This window comes from Phodopus roborovskii, unplaced genomic scaffold (genome assembly GCF_943737965.1).
Source record: "Phodopus roborovskii unplaced genomic scaffold, PHOROB, whole genome shotgun sequence".
Lineage (NCBI taxonomy): Eukaryota > Metazoa > Chordata > Mammalia > Rodentia > Cricetidae > Phodopus > Phodopus roborovskii.
The window spans coordinates 10,944,332-10,968,421 of NW_026126480.1; the positions used below are offsets into that span (position 1 = coordinate 10,944,332).

General features: G+C 42.8%; 1 protein-coding gene and 1 pseudogene across 2 annotated transcripts in view; both read right to left on the reverse strand.

Moving 5' to 3' along the window:
* The window catches only part of Uvrag (UV radiation resistance associated), a 238,294-nt gene that overhangs the window by 201,597 nt on the left and 12,607 nt on the right, over positions 1 to 24,090 (reverse strand). The window contains exons 2-3 of one of the 2 annotated variants that reach the window (XM_051192313.1): positions 14,054 to 14,171; positions 3,597 to 3,631 (exon numbers count right to left, since the gene is read on the reverse strand). In XM_051192313.1, the coding sequence (XP_051048270.1) occupies positions 3,597 to 3,631; positions 14,054 to 14,171 (153 nt within the window). The remainder of the gene's footprint in view (positions 1 to 3,596; positions 3,632 to 14,053; positions 14,172 to 24,090) is intronic. The other variant, XM_051192314.1, reaches the window with a different exon arrangement.
* Positions 23,674 to 23,987, reverse strand: LOC127227941 (28S ribosomal protein S33, mitochondrial-like; annotated as a pseudogene).

A 24,090-nucleotide genomic window follows, 5' to 3' on the forward strand; every position in this document is an offset into this window, starting at 1 on the left:
TGAAAAGGCAGCCACTTAAGTCCCTATGAGATCACATCACAATAAACACTACTCTAGAATATGAAACAGCACCATTCCAAGTTCTCACTACCCATATGACAAGGTGCTAGAAAAAACATGAAGTAACCACTTCCCTCCACAGTGAAAAGGGAGACTGAACAGAGGCATCTGAGGGGCCGGGCTGCATGGTGGGGAGGGTGGGATACAGAGCATCCTCAACTGCATCATCCAAACTAAGAACTGCCTTTGGACAGAACGGGCCTTATTTTATATGATCACATGGTGGCCAGGGCTCCTTTCTAGGCTGATACACTAACACAGTGGCGTACTGTCATCTTCTCCCCACAGCCTTTCCTCTATAAGCTTATAAACAGTTGCCAGTGTATGAGGAAGAATGCCTAAGTTGGCACATGCAGACACAGACACATACAGCCTGCCACCTATTCATATGTTACTGCCCAACATTTTCACTGTCTAGATCCAGATGGTTTTTAAATGTATATTTAACACACATATCAGCCCAATGTCCAGATGGAGGAGACTGTTCAAGCAGTTAACATCTGCTGACCCTGTCTATCTCCATTGAGTATTAGGATTTATAGTCTTGAGAGTTCACTGCCTACTAATTACCCACCAGGGGATGTAAAACGACTATTTTTTATCAGAAGATTATAAAACAAAAGTAATTATTAGTTGGGTGTGGTGGCATACACTTTTAATCTCAGCACTCCAAAGGCAGAGGAAGGTAGATCTCCCAGTTCCACGTCAGCTAGGTCTACAGAATGAGTTCCAGAACATCCAGGGCTACACAGAGAAACCTTGTCTCAAAAGAACAAAACAGGAAGGAAAGAAGGAAGGAAGGGAGGAAGGAAAACCAAATAACAAAAAAAAAAAAAAAAAAAAAAAAAAACATTATTACCAACATTCATTTCTCTATCATTGTTTGAGAAAAAGACACATAGTCACAAAGATATGTCACTCAAATTCATACTGGTCTCATTAGGAGAAGCCCAGCAAAGTCCTCCGATGGCCTCCCTTAGCCCAGCTCAGGCTTCCTACCCAGCTTGGGATGACATACTGCTAGCAGCCTTCCTCCCTCTGTGCTGAGATGAACCACACTCACCGCCTTCACTGCATCTTTTAATTGCCTTGCAGCATAACTGAATGTGCCAACTACCTCAGTCTCCTTCTCACCCTTGGAGGCCAGAGGAACCTGGAAAATCCTGATGACGACACAGTTGAAGCCCGGGTAACATCTGACATGGGCAACATAGAGGCAGTTCAAGTGTTAATTTATCCAGCCACAATTCAATTGAAGCCGAAGCCACTTACAATCTATAAAGAAGCATTTATACTGTGTAGCTCCCTCCCCAACTGAAAAACAACTCCACTCACAATCCCAACGATTGTTCTGGTAAGTTGTGCCTCATGTTTTCTCTAGAAATAACATGCTCCAAGTTTTGTTTGTGCAATAGCAAGGCTCACTGGCCTCTAGGTGAAAGCCAAGCTGAGGGAGGTGTGATGTGGGAGGCATGGCAGGGGCCTCAGAACATCAGTTTTATGTGTCACAAACTGTGTGGCTAATATCAAGTTCCAGGCCTGTTTCCTCACTGTGAAACAAGAATACGCCTAAGCTTGCAGCATTAGCATGGGTGAGAACTATGTAAGAACACACCTAACCCGCTCTTAGATCTCTCATGGCAGGTCGCAATTACACCTCCTTATTAAGGAACCTCATGTAGAGAACTTCCAAACACCCATCGGTTCTGTGGATAAAATCAACCTTAGGGGATCCAGCTAGCCTTTTCTGCTATTACCTCTTCAATCATTTTAGTTAATACCTACTCTAATGACCTGTCAACCACAGAAAGGATACAACCTCCACTTGAACCAAAGAGCAGTAACAACAGACACAATAATAACTTGGGGGAAGGGGTATCTAGCTGAAGCCAAAGGCAAGTAAAGCAGAATTACCAACAACTGTTACTGGCTAAAGGAGTGGGGAAAAGAAACACGACTCTGACATATAACTTGGAGACAGATTTCCATCTCCTCCCCCATCTCTGCCTCCCACCCACCTCCGTTTTTGTTTGTTCGCTTGTTTGTGGGGAGAGAAAGGGAGGGTGAAGGGAGAAAGAAAGGGTGGGAGGAAGGAGAATGAGAATCAGTGAAGTCCTAACCACCAGGTGGCAGTCTTCAAGAAGCCCTGTGCCTACACACACACCCTTAAAAACCCTTAAAAACAGCTTCAACTTTTCCGTTAACCATACTGTTGGCACTAGCGTTTCTAGGTTTAGAATATCCACCTCAACTGCAAAAGCAAAAAAAAAAAAAAATCCTTTATATGATTTCTAGCAACATTTAAGATTTTTTTAAAGCATCAAATGTTCACAATAATGAAACAATGTTATAAAACCATCCAGAAGCATTAGCAGATTGTATGCATACTCACAGGACAGCACACCTACAGAGAAAGAACTGCAGTTTCCACTCGGGACACCCAGGAGAATATTCACAGCACCATGATACACAACTAGAAGCGAAATATGCTCACCAACCGGTGGAAAAAAAATTACCTGTTATATTCACCCAGTAGCGCACACACAAGTAAATCAAATACACACCACACAGTGTTAAGTGATCGTGAGAACCAAGGTGACACATGGACTCCAGTCACCAGGGCACTTGCTACATTACTTCATCCATACAAAATTCATAATCAGGGGGCTATAGAGATGGCTCAGAGGTTAAGAGTACTGGCTGCTCTTCCAGAGTTCTGAGTTCAATTCCCAGCAACCACATGGTGGCTCACAACCATCTGTAATGACGTTGTACAAGGTGTGCAATGTGTTCTGGTGTGTAAGGACACATGCAGGCAGAATGATGACTACATAATAAATAAATAAAACTTTAAAAAAAAATAAGGTTGGCATTGGTGGTGCATGCCATTAATCCCAGCTCTCTGGAGGCAGAGGCAGGGGGATCTCTGAGTTGAGGCCAGCCTGGTCTACAGAGCAAGTTCCAGGACAGGTTCCAAAACAATACAGAGGAACCCTGTCTAGAAAAAACAAAACCGAAATTCATAAACAAGTAAAAATGTCAAGACCACTGTGCAATTCACACACACACTAAAAAAGAGACATTTCCAAACAGAAAAAGAGCCATGCTTGGTTCTTTATTGTTTTGCTTTATATTTTTTGGTGACAGGCTCTCACTGTGGGGCTGAGGCTGCCCTTAAGGCTCACAATCCTCCTGCCTCTTCCTCCCAAACCCTGGGATCATAGGCATGTGCACCATGTCCAGCTAGACACAAGCTTCTCACTGAACAAAGCTTTTATTCCCAAGAAATAAGGTCCTGTATACAAAGTTACAAACTATTCTTATGAATTTTGCCAAAATAACACAGACTCAAAAATAGTTGGAAATTGTGCAAATAAAGCTTTCAACAATAATTAAAAAAAAATCAGTAATGACTGAACAACTGAACAGATCCATCCATGTACCATAACACAAGAACTGGACCTCAGCTTACACCACTCACACTTTAAAAACAGGTACAGGCCATGTCACATGGACCTGTCAGAAAACAAACTTACCAAGGAATTCTTAATCACTTCACTTCTATAAAATTCTGGAAAAAAGAAGAAAAAGAACAGTAAGTGATATGAAAGAAAAGAAGACAAGCTTATTAGCTAAGCCCTGTAAAACCTTGGCTGTGTGATCTAGTAAGGCATTTAGAATACCTTCAAGGGTCTAGTCCCTCTATTATTATTTTTTGGTTTGGTTTACTTTCTTGTTGTTCTTGTTTTTTGTTTTTGAGATAGGCTTTTCTGTGTAGCCCTAGGTGTCCTGGAACTTGCTATGTAGACCAGGCTGGCCTCAAACTCAGAGATCCACCTGCCTCTGCCTCCCAAGTGCTAGGATTTAAAGGCATGTGCCACAGCTGCTACCACCACCTAGAAAAAAGTCTTTTTGCGGGGAGGGAGTGGGAGGGCCCTCTAGTCTTTATCAATAAAAATAAATATAGAAACAGAGATTAGATGGAAGTGACTTAAAGGGGGGAAAACATCAGTGAAGCAGATTACAAATTTTTCAGATTTATTTCATAATTGTTACCTGTCCTCTTTTGCAGCACATTCTAATTTAAACCCTTAAAAAAAAAAAAAAAAAAAAAAAAAAAAAAAAAACTCAAATTTTCTTCTTCTTTTCCCATTTCCACTCATTCCTTTCCACATGTACATAGTGAGCAAGCACATGCATGTGTGTGGCCATGTGGGGGGCCTCTCTAAGGCAGGATATCTCACTCAAACTCCAAGCTCCCACACACAGCCTGCCCTGGGGTCTCCATCTCTGCCTTTGGAGGCTGGGTTACTGGTGGACTGGCACACTCACCCTACCGACTCAAACTCCAGTCCCCGCCCATCTGTGCAACAAGTACTTTAGACGCTGGGCCATCTCCCCAGCCCCCACTTCTATGATTTATGACGATGCTCTCTGCTCTTCCTAAGCACCCCTGAAGCATGACCTTATACAGTTGTACAGAATGACCTAGAAACCAAGTAACCTGAGCTTGACTTCTGCTTGTCTCTAACATTCCATCTCAACTTCTTCAGGTCCAGCCTCAACTTGGAAAATTCGGATAAGTGAAGTTCTTCTGTGAGCATTGAATTTCTTGATTCCACAAGCCTTCATATACATCAGTGAATGTTACAAAACCCAAAACACAATAAAATTAAACTAGAGGTTCTGAAAGACATTCTCAACCACCCTCCAGTGTTCCACAGCCACCTGCCCAAGGTACCCCCATGTCACTGTCAATGCAGAGCCTAAAGGACTCCCGAGTTCCCTGCAGCGCAGTATTTCCCAAGTGTGACTGCTACACAAACCACTGGTCCTTGCAATGATCTGAGTGACACAAAGACAAACACTTGTTTCTACTAATTGAAATGTATGCCTTGCACATCCTACCTGTGACTATAGGCCCATAATAATTGCCTATGTCCTACAACTGCCATCTCCTCATTAGAATTGTCGCTGTGTCCTACAACCATCTCCTCATCACTTAGAATTATCCCTGGCACAGGGGGACACACTCGACGAATTTTGTTTTTATGAATGAACATTCATGTGCCCAGGTGTTCACATGCAGGCTGCTTCAAGTGACAGAGAAGTGAACCTCTTCCAGCAAGCTCTTGTTACAGCATTTCTTTTTTTGTTTGGGTTTTGGTTTTTTGTTGTTGTTGCTGTTCTTTTGTTTGGTTTGTTTCTGTGTAGCCCTGACTAACCAGGAACTTGCCCTGTAGACCAGGCTAGCCTTGAACTCTGAGATCCACCTGCCTCTGCTGGGGTTAAGGCATTTCTTATCAGCCAGGTTGCTTGCATTACTTTATCCTCATCTTCAAACAAAGGTTATTATTGTTGTATGTTTTGAGAACTATTCACAATACATTCAGTGAAAGACCAGGTGCTGAGGGAAGATTTTCAACAGGATCCAATTCTAATAATTAACCTAACAGTTTTCATCTTAGGTTACAGGTTTGGCTACTATTCACTAGCTGAATAGCGGTTTTTGTGGTGGTGGTTGTTGTTGTGAATAACTGCTTGAAATAAAAAAAAAAAAAATTCTATGTTTTTAAAAGGGAACATCCTAAAGTTGCTACAAATTTTAGCACCGTTCAAATAGTTACAGAAATAAACAACCTTTTAAAGATGTACAGCCTAAACTGTGTGGCTTTAGAAAGCAAACTATTAGAAACAAAACCATGACATCTAAGAAAAAATGGGCTCTATGACAGATAATGACAAATCACTCTGAACTGGCTCGTTTTGTGTCAACTTGACACAAACTAGAGAGGAAGGGGCTTCAGTAGAGGAAATGCCTGGGTGAGATCCAGCTGTAAGGCATTTTCTCAATTAGTGATCCATGGGGGAGGGCCCAGCCCACAGTGGGTGGTGCCATCCCTGGGCTAGTGGTCAGGGGTTTCAGAATAAAGCAGGCTGAGCAAGTCAGGGGAACAAGCCAGTAAGCAGCTTGCCTCCATGGCCTCTGCATCAGCTCCTGCCTCCAGGTTCCTGTCATCCTTGAGTTCCTGTTCTGACGTCCTCCAATGATGGACTATGATCTGGAAGTATAAGCCAAATAAACCCTTTCCTCCTCAACTGCTTTTTTGGCCTTAGTTTTCCCTTGCAGCAGTAGTAGCCCTAACTAAGTCCCATTCTCTAACTTGTACAATTCCTTCACTTAGGGAAACACTTATTTCCCCAGTGCCATACAACTTTATTCTGTTCATTTACTGCAATCAATCACTACAGCCACTCATCACATGACTATAAATATACATGGACATATACCCTAATATATACCCCATACTGTTCCTAGGAAAAAGAGATCCAGAACAGGATTTTAAAGAGGTGTTTTTGTGTCTTCAATTTTGTTGTTTTCATTGTTCTTGCGGTTTTTCTCCTGTTAGTCATTGTTTTTGGTGTGGAGACCCAGGGCCTCATGTACACATTGCCAACATACTACCAACTAAGCAATATTCCCAGCCCTAAGTAATTCTTTAATAACAAAGTCTTTTTTTTTTTTTACTTTCTAGTTAATACATGTTTATTCTTTTTTAAAATTTTTTACTACATTCATTTTTACTTCAAGTATGTATTGCTTAAAAAAAAAAAAAAAAAATCCGGGCATTGGTGGCGCATGCCTTTAATCCCAGCACCCAAGCTCTCAGGAGGCAGAGGTAGGCAGATCTCTGTAAGTTCAAGGCCAGCCTGGTCTACAGAGCTAGTTCCAGGACAGGTTCAAAAGCAAATCAGAGAAACTTTGCCTCAGGGGAAAAAAAAAACTAGGCTGGGGCATGATGGCTCAGTAGTAAAACACTTGCCTACTTTGCATGAGACCCTTCAATCCCCAATACCTCTAAATAAAATCAGTGAAATGATAACAAAGACATATTTTAACTTTTTTTTTAAAGAATGATTTAGCTTCCTCTGCAAAGTGTCTAACTCATACTGTTCTCACAACACCGCTCTCCACTTCTCAGAGAGGAGCAGGGCTATTTCTTCCAAAACGATGAGTGGCTGACTGTGTGAACCATCCAAACTAGAGAGTTTGCCATCACCATTAGTGCTCCACACTGCACTGGCTGACTGGAAGGACTCAGCTCAGCAGAAGGGCCACAGGCTCCACAAAGAGATCAGAGGGTGTGAGTGGATCTCCAGCACACTAAGCCTGACCTGTGCCACCATCCTGTTACATCTAAATAACAGAATGGCAATAGGGGTTGAAAACAATGAATACAGAATTTTGAGAATGAAATAAAACATGTTCAGCCTCCAATCTCTCGTGTGTAAGATTAATGACCTACATGGGCCAATCATTGTCTCATTACCATCCTAAAAAGAATAGCACCCAAGACATAACAGGATTGTTATGAGTTCAATTAAAATACTAGATTAAAAATACCTTATGAGTCATGATGCTTATTAGTAAACTTCTACTCATTTTATTCTTTCCATTTGAATATAGTCATATGCCAAGTAGATCCTCAAAGGTATTACCAGAGCCTTATATCCACACTGATCACTGTATGCAAGAGCTTGATGGGAGATGCCATTGTGTAAATAGTTTCTCTTATTAGTTAGTGAATAAAGCCCTGTTGGCCAATAGGAAAGCAAGACAGGTGGGACTAGGAGACAAGGAGAATTCTGGGAGACGTAGTAGTAAGAAGTCAAGATGTAGGACATGAGGAAAGAGGTCTGGATCCTCTTGATGGGAGATGTCATTCTGTAAATATGTTTCTCAAATTGGTTAATGACTAAAGCACTGTTGGCCAATAGGAAAGCAAGATCGCCAGGACTAGGAAACTAGGAGGAGAGAGGAAGAAGTAGGGAGGAGTTTCAAGATGTAGGACCAACAGGGCAGAGCTCCAGGCTCTCTCTCTGGTAAGACCACATGGAAATATTTAGATTGATAGAAATGGGTTAATATTTAAGACAGAGCTAGCCAATAAGAAATGCTAGTAACAGGCTTTATATCTAATACAGCATCTCTGTGTGTTATTTGGAGCTGGTGCAGCACTGGGTCCATGCTGGTGAGAAAAACCTACTCTTAATACCCTCTCTCCAGTAACATAAGACCACATGGAAACACTTAGAGTGATACAAATGTGTTAATATTTAAGACAGAGCTAGCCAATATGAAACACTGGTAACTGGCCAACAGTTTCATAATTAATACAATGTCTCTGCATTTATTTGCGGTTGATGTGGCTATGGGACCAGGCTGGTGGGAAAATACTGGTAACAAGTGTTTTTCTAGACAACCTAAAGGACCAGACAGTCATGTTCAGACCTAAAGAACCAGCAAAGAAGAGACTGCAGAACATGGTACTCATGGCCCATGCTGGCTGTTATGCTACATTTCTTCATTCAGTAAATGTTTTATGAGTGCCTCAACCTCATGCATAATAGAAGAAATGCAATAACCTAAACTGCAAAACTATTTTTCACCTATCCGGTTGGCAAAGATTCAATAGCTCACATGGTCTATTGATAAGATTGTAGGGGAAAAGACACATATAAAACAATTCCCATTTAGTAAATTTTGCAATACCTATTAAAACAAAAACAAAAAAAAAAAAAAAAAAAAAACACCTTCTCTGTGTCCCAAGAACTCCCCTCCCTAGAATTTACCCTACAGGCCAACTAACACAAAATAATGCACTTGTAAAATTAGCCAATGCAGTATTCTGTGCAACAAGAGACTGGAACACCTAACTGACTGCACAGGACCAACTGAAAACAAAACTGTAGAGCAGCTAGTCACTGCAAAGCCAGAAAAGTCCATCAGAAACCCCCTCTAAGACATGCTAAGTTAAAAGTGCTAATTGCATCTGTACGTGGAAACTGCTAGGAATGGAGTAAGAACATCTTATCTTTCTCCTGTTTGTACAAATAGTTCAGGAAAGACAAACAGGAAACAGAAAACAGTGGTTACCATGGAAAAGTGGGAAAGAAGGTTGATGGGACAAAGGTGAAATTTCATTTATGCTTTGAACCAGACTGTACTACCTACCCAAAAATAGTAAGTTGAAAATAAATGGAGGGAAGGAGAGGAGAGGGATGTGCCAGCATCCTCTGAGTGTTAGAGATAGAGTAGTTAAAGAGACCTAAAAATATCCATCCATGTGGAGCTTACGTCTACAGGAAGGAAAGAAACAGTAAACATACCAATGTCAGGTGATCTTAAATAGCTATGGGGAAGAGTTAAGCCCAAAATAAAAAAAAATTAAAAATTAAAAAAACAAGCCAATACAATAGTCAGAATTTGCAAAAGGGTTAGTCAGCAATCAAGGAGAGTGGCTGTGACTCTCAGGAGCATGGGGAGTAAAGGCCAACAGGAATGTGGAAGGGTGTGTCAGGTAAGTACAAGGAGGAAGATGTTCAAAGTGCAGACAAAGTGCAAAGTTCCTTACATGGAAGGAAGGGAGAGAGACTGTCAGTGTGGCTGGAACAGAGAGAGCAAGAGGACTAGATCTTCAGGGCTGGATGCTTATGGGCAGCAGGAAGTGACTTCTGAGTGGTTGACAGAGGACAAAAGGATCTTGGCCTTATTCCGAATGAGCTAAGAAACCACCAGAGCATTTTTCTCCCTTTCTGGTTTTTTGAGACGATGTTTCTCTGTGTTGCCTATGCTGTCCTGGGACTCACTCTGCAGGCCAGGCTGGCATTGAACTTAGAGATCCACCTGCCTCTGCCTCCTGAGTGCTGGGATTAAAGCAGTACAACACCACCAGCCCATAAGACATTTTTTTTTTTTTTTTTGGTGATGGATGACATGATCATCCATCTGGGTCTGGGTTGAAGACAGCCTGGGTGTGAGGGCCTGGGCAGAGAGACATCAGAAGAGCACTTAGGCCATCCAGGTAAGGGGAGACAGTGGTACAGAGGGACAAAGAAGTCGTCACCAGAAAAGCATTGCTGAAAGGCTGGATGTGGGATCTGAGAGCAAGGGGACAACTCCTGGGCTTTAGTGCAGGGAATGGAGTGGTCCTTTTCTGAGAGAAAAGCACAACGTCAGTGAACTGGCACATCAGAGACTCTGTCCTGAACACACCAAGTTTAAGTCACCTACTGACTCCAAGGGAGACACAGCAGGCAACTGGATGAAGGATATGACCTCAGAGGATGAACTTGGGTGAGCTCACAGGGGCTGCACAGAGCCCTGCCTCTGATGAATTCATGCTAACTAGTATTCCAGAAGGGGATGGGCACTTACACTTCACAGGTGAGAAAATGTGGCTAAAACAAGCTGGGCGAGATGGAGAGACAGCTCCACAGCTAAGAGCACACACTGCTCTTGTAGGGTTTGAGTTCAGCTTCCAGCATCAATCAGATTACTTACAATATTCCAGCTCCAAAAGAGCAACACCTTCTTCTAGCCTCCCAGACACCTACGCTCCCATGTACACATACCAGACAGACACAGACATATATACAATTTTAAAATAATAAATCTTTAAAGACAAGCAAACCCTCTAGTTGAGTATGATGGCTCATACCTGCAATCAAAACACTTGGGAGTCCAAGGCAGAACTACCATGAATTTGAGGGACGCCTCGGCTACACAGTAAGTTCTAGGCCAGTTTGTGCTACTGAGACAGACCTTGTCTCAAAAGTAAAAAAAAAAAAAATCACAAATCTGAAATTTCCAAGTTCAAGAGGGAACAGGATTAGAACTGAATCTCCATTCACCAATCCAGACTTTGTTCTCAACACCATTTGATCTGAACTACCTCGACAATTTATGAAATTTATGTAGACAATTTATGAAAACTAAAAAGAGACCAAAAAATGTCCCCTTCTCTTCTTGGCATCTACTATGAATTCAGGTGAGATAAAGAGCAACTGAGAAGCCAGCATTTCTGATAATCTTAAAATAAACACACACACACACACACACACACACACACACACACACACACACACACCTCTTGTAAAACCAGATGAAATAGACAGTTCAGACGGTTTAGGAAGAAGAGCCAGTTGGTCTTTCTCATAGTTATTCTGCACCAAAGGGGCAAATAAGGACCATGAACTATTGATGACTGTCATGACATCTACCCAGTGAAGGTAACATTAGCCAGGATCACTAGAAAGACTCTCCAGCTCCTATGAGACTTACAAAGGCCCAGAAAACACATTTCATTCCATCATGACTGGCTGAAGCAGAGATGTCTCCGAAGTCATCTCATTTAATGATGAATTAACCAAAGCTCATAGGAGGAAATAGGGCCCTACCTACGGGGTTTCTGAGGAAGTGCAGGCTCTCCCATTGCAGACCGGGGACATGCCCGTGCACTGGCACTGCCATCCCTATTTGTATTAGTGATCTTTTCAATGGTAACCTCAAGAAAGTCTAAGGACTTTCAAAAGGCTGCAATCACCAGGCCAGGTGTGGAGGTGCACACCTTGGGAGGCAGAAGCAGGCAGATCTTTGTGAGTTTGGGGCCAGCCTGATCAATGGAGAGTTCTAAGCCAGCCAGAGCTGAGAAAGGAAAGGAAAGGAAAGGAAAGGAAAGGAAAGGAAAGGAAAGGAAAGGAAAGGAAAGGAAAGGAAAGGAAAGGAAAGGAAAGGAAAGGAAAGGAAAGGAAAGGAAAGGAAAGGAAAGGAAAGGAAAAGAAAGGAAAGGAAAGGAAAGGAAAAGTAGTCAGAGCCAGAAGAGAAAAAAGAACAAACCCAGTCATTCTGCTTCCATTCTGCTCTTGGCCTATCATGAAAATGTTAGAGCAGAGGTCTTGAAAACCAAGATTAACACCACATCATAAGGCATCACACTATCCCTCAGGATCCTACTAGAAATCTGCAAACAAAATCTGCAACACAGGCAACCTCGAAACTGCACTGCTTACTTCTGCTGCCACTGGTGTTGGATCACAGTCGCCAGCTAGTCCCATGGCTGCTCCTTTTAGAAACCAGTATGAATAAACTACAATTCCAATAATAATGGCCACCATTTTCCAGATTCCCAGAATGCACTAAACTAAGTACACTCATTGTTGCTGTCCCAGTTGACACTGGAACAAGGACACAGAAGTTTTATTAAGATAATTAAGGACTGGGGCTGGAAAGATGGCTCAGCAGTTAAGAGTACTTGCTATTCTTGCAGAGGACCTCCTGGTTTTGGTTCCCAAAACACACATGATGGCCACAGACATCTGCAAGTCCCCTTCTAAGGTATCCAATATGCCCTCATCTGGCTTCCAAGGACACCAGGTACAAAGTTGTACACAGAAAGACATGCAGGCAAAACAGGCTTCAAGTAAAATAAAAATAAATGAATCTTGAAAAAAAAGATGAGCAAGGATTAGTTATATAAACACTTACCAAAATTAAAAATACTTGCCAAGTGGTGGTGGTGCATGTCTTTAGTCCCAACACTTGGGAGGAAGACAGATCTCTGTGAGTTCAAGGCTAGCCTGGGCTACAGAGTGAGTTCCAGGACAACCAGAACTATACAAATAAACTCTTTCTCAAAAAAAAAAAAAAAGAAAGAAAGAAAAGAAAAAGAAGAGGTATTTGTTGTCTTTTGCTTGCATAAATCGGCTAATAAATACTTTTTACCAAGCATTATCACATTTTCTCTCTGTTGATCCTCATAAAAACCCAAGTTACCTACTTTATGAGACAGGGTCATCTCTGTTAGGTCTCAAACCTGTGAGAAATAGCTGAGGCGCCTATTTAATATATCAAAGGGGATACTGGCTGCCAGGTTCTTCCTGCAGCCCTCAACCCCAGCAGGACCCTCCTGCTGCTGGCATACCTTACCCCCTACCCTAAACTTCTCTAGCCCAGGTACTGGGCTGGACTTCCCGGCCCAAAACTGCCCTTTCCTATACAGTCCAACCATTTTGGTTACCTGGCCTTTTTCTTCTACCCTTTATCCCCCTGCCTCTTGGTCTAGTTCTCCTCTCCCCCCCTCCCCGCCCCTGTGCCCTCTGGACTCTCCCAGATGCCTCTGCCTCTGGCTATCTCTCCCTTTTATCGACAACAACCCTTCTCCTCCACCATACCTAGGAGCTATCATGTCCTTTCCCTTTTTATTTCTTTTTTTCATTCAATTGCCAAAATAACTTTCACCCCAAGAATGAAGCCAGTGGCCTGGAACAGAACAACTGTCCTTGTGTTTCTCAATCTTAACCCAGTGGCAGGGGAGAAAAATTGTGCCCTGGTCCCCTCCACCCTCACACCTAAGCCAGCTGATGGCACCCTAGTACTTTCTACTCAGTGTGTCCCAAAGATGACTGTGATCATAACTCAAATAATTGATCTCCTCTTAAACTGTCACTTCTAGAAGAATTCTCGGCATAATATGTAAAACTGAACTGGGGGGCTGCTGAGGTGGCTCATTGGAAAAGAGAGCACTTGCTGCTCTCAGAGGACCCAGGTTCAATTCCCAACACCTAAATTGTGGTTTACAACCATCTGTGGCTCCAGTTCAGGGGGATCTGATGCCCTCTTCTGACCTCCAAGCACACATGTGGTATGAATACATGCATGCAGGCCAAATGCTCACACTTAAAACAAAACTAATAAATCTAATTTTAAAAACTGAATGGGAAGAAATCAAGCCATTCTAAAAATGACCCCATATACATAAATCTAAACAGGAGAAGATACCAACTTGGTTCCATTAACTTGGTCACTAGAAAGGGCAATATCTTAACGAAATATAATTATAAGTATAAGATACTAGACCCCCCCATCATTTGTTTTAAATGCTAGGGACTGGAATAATAACATTCATAAAGGGGGAACAGATTTACCTAACAACTAGAATGGCAATAGTAACAAGGGGAGACAAACCTACCAATGAAAAACTATTCCCTAGAACTGCCTACTTGCCATGTCTCTAACGTACATCACCTACTTGAGATGTTCGTTCATAAGGCACAATTAACTTTCTCATAGTCAGTAAAAGAAGGAAGAACTGCAAACCATTTGTGTTACAACAGTACAAATGTAACAACCACCAAGGCTTGAGTCCCTTACCTTTATATGTCTTTTCATTATCACACAAATGAAGAGTGAAGTAGGTATCAAGGAGCTGGTGGCCATTTCTATTGACGATATTCCGAGCAGCAATGTTCCGGAGATGCCGAAGACGCCGCTAAAACAGAAGCACAAGTCAACAGGCATTCAGTTTTTTAATACTCTGTGTTTTGAAAAACAGCAGTTCAAAAACCAAAAAAACAAACAAACCAAAAAAAAAAAAAAAAAAAGGAACATGACAGGTTATCCCAGACACTGTTTGTTGAGCCCAAAACATAACCCAGTCTCTGATTTATGCCTCGCACGTCCTCCGCCAAACAGGAAGCATACCTACCTTCCTCGTGTCACTTAGAGAGCAGTTACAGGCATGGAATGGAAACAGATGAGAAAATCTGGTCTGTGTGCAATGAAGGCCCAAGATTAATGTTTTGTGTCCTCCCCAATCCCTTCTTCACCTGCTTTCTCCCTGAACCTGGGGCTCACTGACTCAGCTGCACACACTGGTAGGTAAGCTCTGGGGATCTGCCTGCCACCATGTCCCCAAAGCTGGACTACAGGGGCACACACGACAGGGGCATCCACCACACCTAGCTTTTTACATGGCTGCTGGAAACCCAAACCCAAGACCCCATGCTTATGTAGCAAGCACTTTACCAACAGCCATGTTGTCAGCCCCTGAAATCTTCCTGAAAAAACACAAATACCATGTAAGTGAAATCTACCTGCAGGACTGTTCATATCCTTGGGACATAAACTAAATGGAGACTTGGCTTTTCTCCACAGGCTTCAGATAGTTGTGACATATGCCCCTGTTGTTACTTTAGCCTAGATGCCAGTTCATGTGTACAACTATAAGAGGCCATAGGCAAAGAAAAAAAAAAGAAAGCTAAAAATAGTAACTCACTGGTTATTCAAGTCAGCCCAAGCCCTTCACCAGCAGCCAGCCAGTTCCTATTTGCTAAGCAAGGCTAATGTCCTTCAGTTTCACTAACCAGGATACTTCAATTATGTGTGTCTGAAACACAAAAGCTCCACATACAGCACTTCAACAGAAGTACAGGAGACAAGCTAAAGAGCTAACCCAAATGCGTCATAGCAGAAAGACCATGCTAGCAGAGCCAGGCACGGTGGCACACCCCTGAAACCCTAGCACTTGGAGACAAGAGACAGGATCCCACAAGTCCAAGGCCAGACTGGGCTACTATCAAGTTCTAGGCCAGCCAGGGCTATATCTCGAGGAAGTTTCTCAAGAGAAAAAAAAGATGCCAGTGTTGAAGACTGGGCACATAGTGTTCACCCCTCAAAACGAGTTCTCTTAGAGACTTAAAAGAGGCTGGCAAGATGGCACAGTGGAGAGAGCACTTGCCGAACAAGTCTGACAACCTGAGTTCAATCCCCAGGACTCACATGAAGGGAAGGGAGAACCAACTCCACAAAGCTGACCTCTGACCCTGGCATGCCCACACACACACATCACACGCAAACACGCACAATAATAAATTACTGCTTAACAGGCACCTAGTGCTCAGCATGAAATACGCTTCACGCCCTCCCTTCTAGCTGACAACAGCCATGTTCAGCTATGCAGGCAATCATACCAGCCAAATGCTTTCTCCCTGTGTAGACACTACAATCCCTTGAGAAAGGTCATTGTCGCCAGGCGGTACACCTTTAATCCCAGCACTCGGGAGGCAGAGGCAGGAGGATCTCTGTGAGTTAAAGGACAGCCCTGTCTACAGAGCTACTTCCAGAATGGCTAGGGCTGTTACACAGAGAAACCCTGTCTCGAAAAAAGTCATTGTCTAGTAAGCTTCCCTAATGCTTAAGTATGAAAAGCCCCAAACATGTTTATGAACTTCTCCTGGGCTTAGGCTTCCTAGCTGTCTGGGGTACTTTCCTTTCACACCCTAGATTATAGCCACTACCCACTTCATTAACTCCTTCTTTCAAAACTTCTAACTGGGTGATGGTGAGATGGTTCAGTGGGTAAAGGCACTTGCCACCAAGTCTGCTGATCTGAGTTCAATACTGGAAACCTGCAATGTAAAAGGAGAGAACCAACTCTAAAGCTGACCTCTGACCTCCACACATTAGCCATAGAGGTGCATTAAACACACACACATTTAAACTGACAAGAATCTTCTGCAGACAGCAATCATATTTCATGTGTTTCATGACTGCCGATGGAAAACACTGCCCAAACTCTCAGCAATAAAGTGCATATACCCCATCATTGTTTGTGAAGCTTCTGCAATCTGACCTCTTCAAGGATCAACCAAAAGATTGTGCAGAAGGCTGGGGATGCAGTTCAGTGGCAGACTGCTTACCTAACAAGCACAAGGTACTGGGTTCAATTCCCAACACTCAAAAAATAAATAATTGGGGCTGGAGGGGACGACTCAGCCTACTCCAATCCCACTGGCCCTGAAGCTGGGTAGGGTACAGGACCAGAGACTCTGGCTGCCACCTTTCTATCACAGTGCAACCTGAGAATGAAAGGAGGGACAGAAGAGTCAAGACTGGGACTCGGTTCCAGCAGCACCTTTGTCTCTGGATAGATCACACCAACAAGTAGTAATTATAACCCCATGAATTCATAGTAATGTCATCCCTATGAATCGGTCAAAGGCCACAGGTTTGGAAAGGACTGAGTACAGTAACTTCTAACTAATTTATCCAGGGCTGGGCATGTAACTCAGTAGAGCACTTCCCTACCTAGCACATCCACACCCAAGCCAATGCCCTAGATTACATCTCTACCACAGCAGACAAAAAGACAGACTTTTTTTTTTTTTTTTTAAATCCTACAGTGTGCTTAGTAGTAAAGTAGAAAAAAATAATTTGAGTTGATTTGATTTGACCTGGTCTTGTTTTTTAGCCAAGGTCTCTTTATGTTGAACAGGTGGGTCTCCAATTCCTGGGCTTGGGAGATCCTCCTGCTTCAGCCTCAGTTCTAAGACTACAGTCACAAGCCAGCAAGCCCAGCTCAAAGAAATGCTTTTAAATATCCCCATTTCTGTTGGGTAATTTGAACCTCAACACAGCAAACAAGGCTTTACAGTCAGTTAAATCACACCCTAGACTAACAGAAACCCAAAGCAATTTTCAGTGGTGACAATACCCAACTGGGCTTCTCTGTACCCTTCCCGCATGCCATCTTTCCCTTCCTGGTACCTGAAGTGTTCTGGCTTCTCGGGTGTAATGATGCCCAAAGGAACTGAGGCATCCTTATCCTGTGCCTGGTCACTGATGGAGATTCACTCAGGAAGCTGAGGATCAAATGATGGTGATTTTCATCGGCCACCCCTGCCTGTGTCTTGTTTAAAATCCAAAGGACTGTGGGTCTTAAATATAATTACTCACAAATCCCCACCACAACCAAACAAAATGAACCCATAGGCAATTCCGATGACTCCCATTATGATTTGGTTATGAAGTACCCCCAAAGAGATTCATGCAGTAAAGGTTTGGTTCCAGCTAATGTTGTACTCTAGGTAGTTGTGGGGACTGTAGGAGGCAGAGCCTGGAAGTAGGTCACTGGGTCATGTCCTTAGGGGTGTCTTATCCCTGTGTCATTCCTGCCTCTCTCGGCTTCTTGGCTGTCATGAGATGAATGACTTCTGCCACACACCCCTGCTGCCATAAAAGCCCAAGTAAGCCGAGGGTGCAGTATCAACAGAGTCAAGAGCTGTGAACTAAAACTTGAGTCAAAATGAAACTTTCCTCCTTGTCAGTTGTCTTGTCAGGCTGGACATAGTGGCAAATGTCAGTGATCCTGGCACTCGGTAAGTGGAGACGACGATCAGGAGCTCAAGGCCAGCCTGGGACCCACAAAACCCTACCAAAAGGAGGAAGAGGAAGGGCTGACAGAGGACAGCTACAATGCCCTGCCAGATATTTCATTACAGTAATAAAAAGTCTAACACAATTCTCAAGTCACCAGTGAGATATTTCCCAAACAAACTTTGAATCCAATTTGTTTAATTTACAAGAGCCATTACAGAAATGAGAACATACATAACAGTCGCTAATGCAAGGCCCAGCCAAAGGGGGATAAAGGCTACAAAAAGGCAGGCCACGGGAAAAAAGATAAACCATCAATGAGCACATGAAAAAAGAATGTACAATCATGACCATCATTACATATATAAAAACCAAACACTCCCCTAGGTGGCAAACTAGTTTCCAAATGAGGCTCATGTGCTTCCCATGGCCATGCTCTCTTCAATACAGTAATGCTGCTACACAACAGTGAAGTGTGCCGTATATGGCCGGTACCTTCACACATGGCAGGTCTGTCACCATGACCCAAAGAATTCTAAGTGACTATGATGGCTTGCCCCATCCGCTTGGGATGCTCTTCCTGGGAACCCCATGATCACACAGCACAGAAGACAAGCAAATGCATGGAGGGACCTCTCTGTGTTCGTCACAGCCCCAACTGATCCCAGGAGGCCGCCAGACCTGCAGCCTCTGAGCCTCCAGAAGTGGCAACCAGTAGACACAAGTTGTTTCCACAAAGCTCTAGCCAGACTGCAGATTCAGGAGCAAAATAAATGGGGTAAGCCACTAATTTCTTTAGTTGGTACACAACAGCTGATAACTAAAGAGGTCTATTTGACTAAACAGGCTATGTTAGCTTCTGTCAAGGTTGACACAAGTAAGAAAACCACTATGAATTGTTGGCTTGAAGCAAGGACACTTAGTGATTACCAAAATTTTCCAGTACTATTTAAAAAGCGAAAATTCAGTAAACCTGCCTAAATGGTAATATACCCACACGACGGAAAATATATTACCATTTTAAAAAGGTCACTTAAGTATGGGTATGAAATGCCAAGGGGGAAAAAATGTTAACTACTCAGAGAAAGAAATACAATTATACTTCCTGAATATCAGAGATCAAGGGCCTGCGAGCTTGAAAGGGTCAGAGTGACTGCTAAGCTTTCCAGGGCACATCAGCCTCTGCAGATTTCTTTCTAATCTGCTTACAGCCCTTTCACAACATAAATATATTCTCAGCTCATCGGCTGTTAGAAAAGTTACTGCTGCTGGTGTGCTGGCTGCTAGTGCAGATGTTAGGAGGTTCCTTTACAGCATCTGTGTTAGAAATGTCTTCACACTTGTCCCAGAGGCCTTCTCTAGTCACACTCGGCAAGCACTCCTGGTTTCTCTTCTCTCTTGGTTCAGGCAATCATTCTCAGCCTAGAGCCATGCTCACTGGCTGGTAAGGGCTAAAACCCAAGCGAACTCAGGTAAATCCAAATTCCTATGCACCTGTTTTAACTTTATGGAGGACAAGAAAATGAAGCGTTGGAGAGAATTTGTCTCCCACATATCCAAAGAAGGCCAAGACACTCAATCACTGATGTCAGTTTGCCATCAAGTCAGACGTTTCAGAAATAGCCCTAAGCAAATGGTGCCAAGAGTCAATGTCTCAGACTTGACCCAACAACATATCCCCCATCAAACACTTCACAGTTCTCATGTGAGGGCTTTCTCTGGCACAAATTACACAGCTTCTCCACTGGAACCTTTAACATTAACTCTACTTTAAACTCCAAATCAGTCCAAGAATGAGTTTACTGAGGCATTCACAGAGCACTACTAACTTGTGAAACAGGCTTCTCCAGGGCAGACACACAGCAGCCCCCTGGACGTCAGGCATTTCTGCACTTTCTTACCTCTAACCCTACTCACCTTCAATCTCGGCTTGAGCCTGCTCATTTCTTCTATTTGCCCTCAGCCTTGCTCTGAGGAACAGGGCCTGGGATGACAACCAGCACAGCTGTCTACATAGCTCTTTCCCCTTCCCCCAGCTCAGTTCCTCCGTCTTACTGATATTTTCATCACACACTAACTGTGGTATTGTGGTATGTTTTGATTGCACTCTGACACCACTGAGACTTGCCCAGTGACCAGCTGACTGGAATTGGCCATAGAAAAGCCAGCAATTTGGATAAAGAAGACACACAGGGAGGAAAGGAAGGGGACCTGAGTTTGGTGCTTCCTTTTGGGGAAGAGGCCTCTCTTGCAGTGTCTCAGGCTAAAAAGGAAAGTCGGCTAGTTGCTACTCAACCTCTCTGAGCTAGCAGGTTTTCACCCCAGCCTTTGACTCAAGTCCTTTTTTGTTTGGTTGTTTTGTTTTTCTTTTTATGAGACAGGGTTTCTCTGTGTAACAGAGCACTCATACACATAAAATAAGCATAAAAAATTTTAAAATAATTTCTGGTATTATTATTGTCTAGTAGAGTAACTCCAGAAAATAATATTGCACTTTGAGGATTTTTATTTGTTTGTTCATTTGTTTTGTTTTGTTTTTAAGACATGGTCTCATGGGGCTAGAGAGATGGCTCAGCAGTTAAGAGCACCGGATGTTCTTCCAGAGGTCCTGAGTTCATTTCCCAGTAACCATATGGTGGCTCACAAGGGGGTTCTGATGCCCTCTCCTGGCATAAAGTTGTACATGCAGACAGGGCTCTCATATACATAAAATAAATAAATAAATCTTTTTTTTAAAAAGAAAGAAAAAAGACAGGGTCTCACTATGTAGCTCTGCCTGTCCTGGAACTTGCTCTGTAGACCAGGCTGGCCTCAAACTCATAGAGATCCGCCTGCCTCTGTCTCCCAAAAGCTGGGATTAAGGGCATGTGCCGCCATGCCTAGCTCACTATATAACTTATAAAGCTATAAGACAATTTTGAATGTCTTCATTACTAAGAAGTAATGTACATACGTATACTTAGGTCAAAACATCACACAGTACCCCATATGTTCAAGTTTTATGTCTTTGTAAAAATATTTTAATTTTTTTTAAAACATCAATTTAAAAATTACTGAAATGCAAATAGCTAAAGCATAAAAATACCCAGAGAATCTTTATAATTTAGATGCAATAAGAGAAAAATAAGGTACTCCATAAAAATGTTGTAAAGGTCAAAAAGACACCCAGTGGAGTGGGAAAGTGCGCTTGTCACACAATCCTGACACACTTGAGTTTCATCTCTAGGACCATCAGTGAAAGGAGGAGCCTCCAAAGTGGTCCACTAATCTCCACTAAAGTCCTGCAGCATGCTATATCCGCTACATGCACACTCAAGCATGCACACTCTGTGCACATACACACACACAATAACAAGCATATGAAATTTAACAAGTTTTTAAAAAAGGAGCACAAAATTGTTAGTGCTTTAAAATTATACAAGACAGCAGAACACAGAAGCTCACACCTGTCATCCCACCACTTAGGAGGCTGAAACAGGAAAGTTACCATGAGGTGGAGGCCAACCTGGGAGTTCAAGGCCAGCCGAGGCTACAGAGTGAGGCTCTGTCTCAAAAAAAAAAAAAAAAAAAAAAAAAAAAAAAAAAAAAAACAACAACCAAACCAAAAAATAACTCTATGTGACAAAATGGCCAAGTAAAAAGTAAAAGGAAAACAATAACCTAAGGAAAATACTTAAACTCATGCAACAAGAGCAACTTCACTGACACATAAGGAATTCCTAGCAATTCCTAAAAAGATTCCAGTAAATGGGAAAGACAGTGAATAAATACTTAAACGTGAGGAAAAACCTCATGTACAAAACAGATGCAATGAAACTTCAGTAAAATTGGCACAGGTCAAAGGGGCTAATATCATTCTGAGGCAAAACACTGGCAAAGCAAGCAGCTTGCAGGCAGCAAAGCAACTGGCAAAATCCTACACAAACAGCAACCTGGCAACATCTAGACAACAAATGCACATATCCTTCAACACAATCCTGCTTCTCCATCTGTGCTAAAAATATACTTGCAGATATGCATGCAATATGATACACTGAGTTTGGATCTTTCTTCTTTTGAATGGTTGGGGGTAGACAAGGTCTCACAAAAGGCCTTGAATCCCCGAAGCAGTCCAGCCTTCACTCAAGCTCTAGACCCTTCTGCCTCTAACAACTATAGTTTGGATCTATCTCCCAGAGTGATGCATTAAGAGGCAGTGGTGCCTAGCAGGAAGATCACTGGGGGTGTGTCCTTGAAGAAGACAGTGACCCCAGGTCCTCCCCTTCCTCTTTTGAGTCTTGCTTGAGAGGGAAGTGGCTCTTGGCTGAGGGAAATGCTCCCTGCCATGATCGGCAGCCTCACCACAGGACCAAAGCCACCTGACTGACACAGACTGAGATCTCAAACTCCATGACCCAAAACATTCCACTCCTCTTTGTAAGCTGAGTATATTGGGTATATTACAAACATGAAGCTAACTAACGCAAATATAATAAAGTATGGCTCGCATCAGTGAAAAACTGCACCACTGGTAGTTAAGTTATAGATCCTATATTGAAAAATGCTGCATGGCCATGAAGAACAAAGAATGTGGTGGCAATGAAACAATAATCAAGACACTATCAGTCTCTCAATAGTTTATATGATCACCGAGTCATCATTTGTGTTTCACAGAGAGAAAAGAATACAATGATGTAATTCCTGGAAAAGCTTTAAGTATATAGATATGTAGGAAGCCCTGTATTCTTTTATACACATTTTACATGAGAAAGCAGAGAAATGTATTCCCTATTTTTAAATAAAAATAAATTTACATTAAAATAAAAACAGATGGCAACAAATCTTTAGGTGCAGACATATGTAATGGCCATTCTCAGCATGAAGTGTGACACAGTGGAAGGAGACTTGAGGGTTGTTCTACACTCACTAGTGAGCAAACCACCGGCTGTGTCCCACTGCACAGAATGTAGACATTTCCATCTGGGCGCCTATGTGGGTTACTGGGGAACAGCAAGGGCTGTGAAAGCATTCTGCAAAAACAGTGAAGAGCTCCATGAGAATGAGCTGATAGGTCTGTGGAGAGGGGTGTGGTTACCAGTGGGAAAGGTAACCAGACCTAGGACTGAAGGAAAAAGACGGATTTAGAATTCATCTTCACAGAGATGAGAAAGGAAACATAAAACAGACCTGTGACGCAGAAACAGTCAATGAGTAGAATCCCGGAGCTGCGGAGCTGAAAGGCCCCTGAAGGTCATCTGAGCCCTGCCTCACCTGGGAATGTGTTCAACATGCACAGTCCACACACAGCACTGACCTACTCCAACAGAAGCCATACATTAACCTGGTCCCCATGTCCCCAGGTACTTCAAATGCATATTTTCAGTGGAAGCAGAGATTTACAGCATCTGACCTTTTTTTTTTTCCCTAAAAGGCTTTTAATCTCATTTAGGCATCTCCAACGAGTAAGCTGGAAGGTGAAGACAAAGGCTGAATGGTCCGAGAGAGGATGGCTGGGGTTGGGTGTGGAAGCAATGAAGGAATAAAGTAATTACAGGGTACTCGTTTAGGGAGTTCCCCCTGCTCCACTCCCAGTATTCCATTCCCATGTTAAACAGATCACTAAACAATGGTTTATTCGTTCCATTCGAGAATTAGGTAAGCTTCAGATTACAAAACCAAGGCAAATATAATTTGAAGAATACAATATCTTCAAGAAACCATCACAGCTTAACTGAAGTGGATGAGAACATGGATCAATGGCTACTGAGGAAGGTCACAGTCCTCTAATACGTGAACAGATACCGAGATACACTTTCTCAGTCACTGAGGAAGGAACGAACTTCCTTGATGAGCAGATTCTATTTCTCTTTTGTAGCTCTTTTCTCTTCTCCTTTCCTTGGTTTCCCCTTTCCACGAAGTTTCTTTAGACGTCTTTGCTCATCCTTAGTTCCGGTGGTCATCTCTACAGAGGCCAAGGAGACGCAGTGTGCCCATGAGGGCGAAATAAATGTTGTGATTTGGATACCAGTCTGTCTCTTTCTTTTTGTCCAACAGCTGTTCACTGAACATATTCACCACGTTCATGACGTTTGAATCAGTAGGCCTGGCCAGGTCACCAAAGATCCAGGCTGAGACGAGACACACGCAGTGCATATTCTGACAGCGAAGCCATTTCCTAAGCAGCCATGAACAGGATTCCCTGCGGCTGACCTTGCTCTCGCATGCCTCAGAAGCCAGACTTACTTTTTAATGAGAGAGCTGAGACGTGGTAAAGG